Below are 9583 nucleotides of genomic sequence, written 5' to 3'. Positions count from 1 at the left end.
TTGATAATTTACGTCCGTTGATCTTCTTCAATTCATCCGATCATACGGCCAACAATTAAAAAGGTGTTTGAGAAGTAAAATGAGGTGGGTGGATATCACACCCCTTTTAATTATTATAAAAGCAATCTCAAACAAACGCTAAGGGTGTGTTTGTTTCACCTTCTTAAGTGGGACTGGACTAGCTATGATTATTGTCTCATGTTTTGTATGCTTGGGGACTAACTTAAATGAGACTAGCCCGGACTCGTGTGGACTCCGGGCCTCGTTAGATTGTCCAAAATAGTCCCGTGTTGAACCATGGGATTGCCAAGGACTATGATATGCCTTATTCTTTGCTTTCCTCACTCGCTGCCTCATTCTTCGTCTTTCCTCATCTATCTCTGTCTCTACCCCTCTCTCTGCTATATCAAGTTCGTTGGGAAATTAATTAATGAGTTCCTCTTGGCGGTCCCCTTTGATGCAAATCTCAAACCGGATTGATTCTACAGTCTCGCGATTTCTTTGCGTGATTAAGCTCGGCTCTTCAACGACGGCCTTTAGTCGTCGATGTCTATCTTCAGCCGCATACATGGCCATGGGTATAGGAATCTGAGGGCGAAAAGGATAGGGATTGGGTATTTTTAGGGTTCTTGGTACTTTTTATTTGTAATAATCAAAATATTTGGAAATTTGGGAATTGGGTCTTTAGTAGCGGAGGTCTATCTCTTTAGGATCAGGGTTAAGCCTTTTGTTATTGGAAATTTTGTAACTTCCAAGTTGTTGAGGAACACCAGCAATTTGGCGAAGAAGATATCCTCTTTCTTTAATCTATTAATTTTGATATTCTTAATAGAAAAAAATTATAATATAATAATAATTTATTGTTAGTCTGACACTGCAACAAACGCTTCACTAAGTTAGTCCAGCTTAATCTAGTCTAAGCCAATCTAGGTTAGTCCCTGAGCTTAGTTCAGTTTGAGATAGTCTGGTACAACAAACGCACCATAATAGTATTACTACGAGGGTTTCGGGAAGTGGCAACCCCAAAAAGGTTAAAAGCAACGTCATCTGGGCCCAAAAGAAACAGAAATATAAAAAACGTTTGGGCCTCTTAATTCAACCCCCAAAAAGCCCTAAAATCCGGGTGTCCCTTCCAAATTCCCAACAGAGCAATAAAGACCAAGTCCTTAACGGTCTGACTGCAAACTACAAAAATATTTGACCAAATTTGAAAATTGCATGGGAACGTAAAAGGTGCAAGTAAAAAGGCAAACAGAAAGGAGTAAATGAGATGATTAGTTAATAGGGTTAGGGTTAGTGAGAGGGCAGACAGCAATTACAGAAGAATTTGAGGGCAGCGATTGTGAACTGGAAAGTGTGCCGCCATTGTTGAAAAATGCAGCGTGTACTTCTTCTAACAGAACCATCGTCCTCGTGTAGCAACAAACTGCTGTGTTGTCACTTTATGGTCTCGTCTTTTTAAAGCCTTGGCGCAAGGAAAGTTTGTTTTTTGTGATCCATTGGTCATGCGTTCGACTCGTAAAAATAGTTTCTTTCCAAAATAAGAATATAAAGTTATGAGAGATAAGACGTTTCCCTTGATCTTTGCAAAGCAGAAGTCTTATTTGCTTAGGATCGTCCTTTTTTTTTTACATGTATATATATATGGGTGTTGTGTGTAGTTCAGTCACAGCCCAGGTTTTCTTCAACTCGTTGGTGCTTTTTGGATATGGGGTATAGACTTCATATATATACTTCCAACATATAAGTTACAAAATATCAGTTGCTACATCTTGACATTTTTACCTTATTACACAGACTATCATCCCCTTGTCTAAATTAAGGATATAATTAACGATATTACCAAAACTTTAAGTGAGAATTTGACTATTTACTGTATTGAGAGTTACAATCAAAACCTTTCTCAATCAGAGAAAAACTTTGCTGCAAGGTGCACGAACTTTTTATTCTTTATATATCTAGTCACATGACACACATAATATAATGTGAGAAACAAATAAGAACAACAAGTTGCATGCACACTTCACAGGTAAGTTTTCATCATCGAACAGAGTGAAGGGTCAGCTTAATGCCACGTTTTATTAGTCAGTTATGCATGCACGGTGCCAAGTAAGTTCTCCTTAAAGGTAATGCCACGTTATAGTCATTATTAGTTGTCATTTTCATGTTAAACTAGGAAGATAACTTGTTAATAAACAACATAACAAGGAAATTTAATATTTTTCTCAATTAAGGCATCATTTTTTCCTTTTAGCAATTGGAACATTGTATCCAAGCAGAAACTCCGGATTAATTAGCACAGCTTAATTAATAGCAGATAAATAGGCTTAGTGGGTACTAAGTCTGCTAGCTCAAGGTCCAAATTTGAATGTCATCCACACAAAGAAATGAAGAATATTTACACCCTCATCACATTACCAAAATGACTACACATGAAAGTGATGTGCATAGTCGTAGTTAAGGTGTCCTTGTTTCAAGGAATGACAGATATGCTGCAAGCGTTCTTGTATGAGGAAAAAGGCTTTAGCTGGCACAGAATAAAAACTGTCATTTCTAAATACTCAAAGAGAAAAGAAGAAATTAAAAGAAAAAGTGTCCCAATCACTTATCAAATTCTACAAATAAAGCAAAATTTGCACTCTATTACATATATATCAACCTTGAAAATCAGAGAAGTGACTCAAATCAAATCACTTTAATTTAATAATTACCTCATAATATTTTTACTGTTATTTAATTACAAAGCTAGGGCTTGGGAAATGATAGGGTTGTTGATGATGATAGCAATTATAATTAGTGGTGGTGTAAATGTTTATTTATCTAAATAAACTAATTTTCCCAGGTAATTGTGTATCGATATATAGTAGTTGGATAATTGGTCTTTTCTTAATTGTTCTTAGTCTTTTAAGTATGATTTTCGAATGTAATTATAAAAGGACTAAAACAACCTTTCATGGCCTCCCATTAAATGTCTGCCCGTAGGAGGAGAATCAATTGCATGTAACTGAAACTGGACCTAGTAGGCGTTGCTCTTTACATGTCAGTGACCAGAGACCGAGAGAGAGAGAGAGAGAGCTCTCAAATGACAACATTAGTCTGCTAGCTTATGCTGGATTTCAGCAACACAGCCCCGTCTCAAACTACCTTCATCAGGTATATATATCTAATTTTCTTTCTGGTAGTTCTTTCTTTTGCGTTTGAAATTTTGTTTATTATTCAACTAATTCTCTTGAGAAGAAAGTGGTGGAGATGAATAGGTTCTTCAATTCATCTCATTGCATTCCGAGATCAAAACTTCTTCTTTTTGTAGTTTAGATGACTATTGTGTATATTATTATCATTTCTCACACTAATTCTCTTGAAAATGTGTATACATATGGTTTAGGTTTATTTTCTCTGTTTTTTCTTGATTTTAAATTTTTTACAGTGAGGTCCACTTGGGACAGGGGTGATGAAGGATAGCTTGTCTGGATGTGAGTAAGAAGATACGAAAAGGAGGGAGAGAGAGAGAGAGTAGCTAGCTGCTTCATGCTCCTCTCACGCACCATACCATGTCGTGATGTGCGTATGGATTGGGTCCACCGACCTGTAGGCCTCACCTTCTCTCTCTACGTCGCTCTCTCTCTTCCCCCTGTCAATTAATTTTCAATTTTTTGTATTTTATTTAAAGAGGAAAAAATACTGAGAAATTCTGGAAAAAAACTATGAAAAAAAAATCAAAAGATTTAAAAGAAAAAAGAAAAGATTCTGTGTATATGTGTTACTGTATGTGCATGACACCAAATCATAAAACCGTAACAGCATCACTTTCCTCAGAAATTTTCATTTAAAACAAGAGAAAAAAACTAGTAGAAGAAGAGAGAAAACATCAAATGCTTAGTTATGGAGTTGATTCCTTTTACTCTCTCTTCAACTCCCTTGATTAATATTTTCTTCCTTTCAAGTTTTTTTCTTTCTCTTCATTTGTTCTTTGGGATAAGATTTGAGGACTTATAAATTGGTTGTGGGGTTTTGCTGGTTTCTAGCTAGAGAACATCTCAGATTGCTCAGGGAGGGTTATTGAAAGGGCAGAAAGAGAAGAAGAAGAAGAAGATTGATCAGAAAGAGATGGCTGCGTCTTCTTCGTCAGGCGCACCGCTTTTTGGAATTAGAGAAGAAGATCAAAATCAGCAGATGAATAAGCAACAACATTCCTCCACAACACCAACCTCATCCACAGCTGCACCAGCTGCTCCAACTCAGAAGAAAAAGAGAAACCAACCTGGAACACCAAGCAAGTATCCAACAATTGATTTTCTTTCTCTTTTTCTAGTTACTTGTTGGCCCGACCTCTGAAATCTTGACATTGGCTAGGATCTACCTAACTAGCTACCCAACACACAAAAGCAAAGTAGATTAAGAATATATATGGTTTAATTTTCTGAATTGAATTCTGGCTCGTATTCCATCCCTTTTTTTCTCTCTCACGGATAAGGAACCCTAAATTGGCAGAGAAACTAATTGAAATGGGAAAACACATATATACAGATAGATATAAAAGTTTATGATTAGTTGGATTGAAAAATGATTACGCAAGTTTACAAAATATGATGTGTCTTGTAAGATATATACAATTTTGTTGTTGTGATTAATAAAGATATGAATTTTCTAATTTGTTGTGGTTTGGCATTTTTCATGAGAGAACAGATCCAGAAGCAGAAGTCATAGCACTATCTCCCAAGACCCTAATGGCAACAAACAGGTTCATATGTGAGGTATGCAACAAAGGATTCCAAAGGGAGCAGAACCTACAGCTCCACAGAAGAGGACACAACCTGCCTTGGAAGCTCAAGCAGAAGACTACAAAAGAACCCAAACGCAAAGTCTATCTCTGCCCGGAGCCCACATGCGTCCACCACGACCCCTCTCGAGCTCTCGGCGACCTCACCGGCATCAAAAAGCACTACTCTAGAAAACACGGCGAAAAAAAATGGAAGTGTGAGAAGTGCTCCAAGAGGTACGCCGTCCAGTCCGATTGGAAGGCACATTCTAAGACTTGCGGTACTCGGGAATACAGATGTGACTGTGGCACTCTTTTCTCAAGGTAAATTATTCACCAAATCAAAATCAACTTTTTATCTAGCTCGTTTTCCCATTAATCAAACATACGCATAATCACAGCAAGTTACTTTAATTCATGAGTTCGGTGTTCTCGGTGCACACAAAAATTTCTTGTGTCGAAACTTGACCTTTTTCTTTTGTTTAAGCTATTTAGATTCCTCGAGTCCTCAGTGACAAGAGAAGAAAAAAGTTTTCACGCTTTTAGTATATGCGTTAATTTTTTTTTTCCTGTCAAATGTGTTTTAATTAATTTTTAAAAATTTTCTTTGGGGAAGAGGAAAATGGCAGAAAAACATGCTCCCACGTGAATAATCTGTGGAAACTGCTATGGTCGTGGTGGTTTCCGGATACTTATATATGATTTTATCCCCAGTTGGGAAGCCCCAGTTTGTTTTTGTTTTTTCAAGAAAAAAAAAAGGCCATATATGGTCGTCATATTAGTACTTGATTTAATTTCTTTTACTTTGTTTCACCTCGGAAACAACCCCGATTTCGGTGTTTAGCAAAAGCTTTTTCGTATTCACGTGTTGCTATGCCAATTGCTACGTAATGTGAGAGAAGAGAAGAGAAAGACGGTACTTGTACTGCTACTGTTCGCTTTCATCACAACGCTTCTCTCTCTCTCTCTCTCTCTCTAAAAATTGGTTTTGAGTTGGCTTCAGTTCATGACCTTGCAGGAGTTTGAAATTGTGTCAAATTTAATGGGTTTTTGGTCAAAATGTAGGGTTTATAGAATTGCAGTGTCATAATTTGGGGATGATGCGACTAGATAGGAGCAGTAATTGAGGATATTGATATGGCTTTGGGGAAATAATTCTCAACTGGAAAAACAGACATTTGGATCATGAGTTTTCTACTACTTGAGCATAAGTCCTCAAATGGGGTTTTTGATAGATTTACTTTCATCACTTCGAATACATTCTCATGCTGCATTTATTGAAGTGCAAGTCCTTGAAATGGAATTTCTTGGTTGTTAATTAATTAATTTCATTCAAATTTCTTTTCCATTTTTCAGAAAAATTCACACTTCCATCCCCTTTTAATTCTCTATATCTTCTTGGGAAATACTGGTTCATTTTCCTTGTGCAATTATTTCTGTTATCGCATATTAGTGCGTGCAATTGTGAAAGTTATTAAATGTGTCCTCCCCCTAAAAAATGTAATTATAGTGCATTTGAGTTTGTCACAAATTCTTAATTAGTCTTTGTATTTTGAATCCTTCAGAGTTCACACATTAGGGTTTTGAGATTTGATATCTTCCTTCATTTTCATCTATTAATAGAATTGCAACTCGAAATGATTCCTTGTTAATTGGTGTGATTAATTAGACCATCAATTTCCAATTAAAATCAGAACAATTATACTACTAAAATTGGGGAACTCACTTATGGACAGGAACAAAATGGTTTCATTTTAAGGATAGAATTGTATACAATTTTAATTTTCTAAAGCCTAGTGGGGACTTTGAGATTTTTTAAAGAAACAAGCGGTATTGAAAGAGAGGGAATCGAACTTTGGGACCTCCATTTCAAAGGTGAACGCTTTTAACCTATTGTGCAAAGACTTTACACAGCCATTGAGTTTTAAATGGCCTATCTCCATATATATGGAGGTTGTGTCATTCATTTTTTTATCCAATTCAATTCTACCTTTTCCAATTATGTATGTGAATGCAATGCAATGTTTTTCGTACATTTCTAAGCTAATGTATGCAACAGTCATATGACTACTGTCATCAGGAAATGTTTCAACCTAGCTACTTAATTGTATTGTTTTTTTCTGTTCACCATGAAATTGAAAATGATGTATTGTGAGTGCAGGCGGGACAGTTTTATCACGCATAGGGCATTCTGCGACGCACTGGCTCAGGAAAGTGCAAGGCATCCACCCAGTTTGAGCACCATTGGCAGCAGCTTATACGGAGGAGGAAGCCTCAGCAACACTGGCCTCGGATTATCTCAGCAAGTTGTGGGCCCTCCCCATCAACTGTCCTCACTCGACCACAACAATCAATCCAGTCTCCTTAGACTTGGTGGGTCTTCAGGTGCTGACGCTGCCGCTCGGACCGGACAATTCGATCACCTCCTCTCATCCCCTTCAATGGGGTCATCTTTCCGATCGGCTCAGTCGTCAGCTGCATCTTTCTTCATGACTGGAGCCTCTGATCATGATCAATCCAACCAACAACAATACCATGACCAGGACAAGTCATTTCATGGACTCATGCAGTTTCAATCACCACATCAGCATCACTCCGGAGGAGGAGCCAATATTTTTAACCTACCTTTCCTTTCCAACAGCACCACCAACAATACTAATAGCTACAGTGCCAACAACAACAACAACTTACTAATTAGTCCCGACCATTTCAACACCAACGCAAACGGCAGCACCACGGGAGGTGGAAGCGACGTCTCGAATAATCTCTTTACCGGACACATTATGGGTGGCGGCGATCACATGAGTTCCGGAGTCCCTTCTCTCTATAGCAACAATGGTAATAGTCAGCAGCAGGCTATGTCATCGCACATGTCCGCAACCGCGCTGCTTCAGAAGGCTGCTCAAATGGGATCCACCACTTCAAACAACACCACCACCGCCTCGCTCCTCCGTAGCTTCGGAAGCTCTTCCTCGACCACTACAAAACCAGATAGGCTCGGAACCCTAGTTCCTTCCAGCTTAGGTGGGATGTTCGGAAGTGACCAAACCGACCAGAGCCACCTCCAAGACCTAATGAACTCCTTTGCTAGCGGAGGAGGCGGCTCATCGATTTTCGGAAACACGGCCTTTGGTGGATACGATGCTTCGGAAAATAGGGCAATTAACATGGAGGATACAAAGTTGCAGCAGCAGAATCTAGGGTTGAGCAATATTGGCGGAGGGTCGGATAGGCTAACGAGGGACTTTCTTGGGGTTGGACAAGTGGTGAGGAGCATGAGCGGTGGATTTTCTCATCAGAGATCAGAGCAGCAGCATGGCGGCATGGAGATGATGAGCTCATTGGATTCCGAGAGCAATGCTGCAGCAGCTGCGCCGTCAACCCAATCTTTTGGAGGAGGCGGGAATTTTCAGTGAACAAAAAAGTACAGAGATGATGAGAGAGATAGAGGTACGTGAAAATTAGTGACGATTGACCTAGGTTAAAAATGAATATATTTTATTAAAGGGGTTAGTTTTCTTTGGTAATTGTGTAATTTCTGTACACTGCTACTACTTTTCACTGGCTTTTTTGTACTTTTAAAATAATATAACAAAAGAAAATTAAAATGAAAACTGAAATCCTGACACAATGTCTTTGCATGGTTACACAAAATTGAGGCAGTCCTGACTCATGAGTGACGACCTGGTGTACACATTGGGTGTCTTGTCTTTTTGTTTTTATATAAACATGATACCTCTACTCCTTTTTAACTTTTATTTTGGATGGCAGAGAGTCACGAGCGCTGGACATGTAGAGTGAGTGCACTGCATTGCAATTTGCATGGATGAGATAAAATAAATATCCTCTCAATAAAAAGATGCATTTTTTAAAGATGTGTGATATTCACATACCTCATTTTACTTCTCACACATCTTTTTAATTTTCGACCATCAGATCGGATGAATTGAAGAAGATCAACGAATAAAAATTAACAAGGGTGTGTGAAAAGTAATTTGGGGTATGTGGATAACACATCCCTTTCCAAATTGTCTTCGATTTTTACTTGTCGCATGCAGGAATTATTTGTTTACTGTTAAACTATTTCATTATTTAACTTACATTTGTACATATTTAAAAATTTTCCTTTTTGTTAAGATTCTTAAGAACATTTTTATACATGATGAGATTGACCTCTTTCCTATGTGTTGAATATTATTTTCTTGGAAAAATAACTTAAGTCGTTCCTTTGTTTCTTTCTTTTCGTCGAGTACTTAAAAGTTCCATTATCCCTAAGTTTATACTAATAATTACAAGTAAAATGTTTTTCACTTAAGATTTTAAATAACAACTCCTTGGAATTGAAGTGATTATACAATTAAGATGCATGGTTAAGTCTGTGTCTATGGGACTCTTCTCGTTCACATTTATCGATGACCACTATGCTTATTTCTTGTTCACAACGTAATTATCTACCTTAATAAAATAGAGCTTTTACAATTATTATATAAATTTGGGTTTGTTTGCAGGGAATATAATTACTTGTTCCGGACTAAAGCCATATGCATGAAGCTCGACATGACACCAAGGAGATTAGTGCAGATTACTTAAGGTTGTTTGAGCTAGCTGTATATTTTTTTTTCCTTTTTTTTTCTCAAGCCTCAAAACGTGTTTTGAGGACCGGGGGTTTAATTTCCAAAGTCAATGAGGGCTAGAACTTTTTCGTAGTTTAAATTTAAATGATGACTAGCTAGTCGACAGTTTGTTCTGTTTAATGTTAAACTGATGTACTCCTTTATGTATTAGCATTTCAACAAAATTGAAATCCTTAGAAACTTTAGTGAA

General features: G+C 37.6%; 1 protein-coding gene across 2 annotated transcripts; it reads left to right on the top strand.

Moving 5' to 3' along the window:
• Positions 1-3012: 3012 nt before the first annotated feature.
• On the top strand, positions 3013-9583 carry LOC103403456 (protein indeterminate-domain 5, chloroplastic-like). Of its 2 annotated transcripts, XM_017323425.3 has the most exons (6): positions 3013-3153; positions 3428-3588; positions 4026-4273; positions 4687-5083; positions 6921-8209; positions 9268-9583. In XM_017323425.3, the coding sequence occupies exons 3-5, from the start codon at positions 4108-4110 to the stop codon at positions 8173-8175; spliced, it is 1818 nt and encodes a 605-aa protein (XP_017178914.1). In that variant the 5' UTR covers positions 3013-3153; positions 3428-3588; positions 4026-4107; the 3' UTR covers positions 8176-8209; positions 9268-9583. The 2 variants fall into 2 exon arrangements, 1 of the variants encoding a protein (XP_017178914.1); XR_001786007.3 differs by lacking the exons at positions 3013-3153; positions 3428-3588 and adding an exon at positions 8531-8556 and having other exon boundaries at positions 3795-4273.

Source organism: Malus domestica, chromosome 16, assembly GCF_042453785.1.
Source record: "Malus domestica chromosome 16, GDT2T_hap1".
Taxonomy (NCBI): Eukaryota; Viridiplantae; Streptophyta; class Magnoliopsida; order Rosales; family Rosaceae; genus Malus; species Malus domestica.
This window is presented reverse-complemented; position numbering and strand designations above follow the sequence as displayed.

Excerpts from the sequence above, each read along its gene's own strand:
- LOC103403456 (XM_017323425.3), top strand. The coding sequence starts at position 4,108 with ATGGCTGCGTCTTCTTCGTCAGGCGCACCGCTTTTTGGAATTAGAGAA. Across the intron at positions 4,274-4,686 it reads AAACCAACCTGGAACACCAA|ATCCAGAAGCAGAAGTCATA; the intron begins GCAAGTATCCAA and ends ATGAGAGAACAG. Across the intron at positions 5,084-6,920 it reads TGTGGCACTCTTTTCTCAAG|GCGGGACAGTTTTATCACGC; the intron begins GTAAATTATTCA and ends TTGTGAGTGCAG.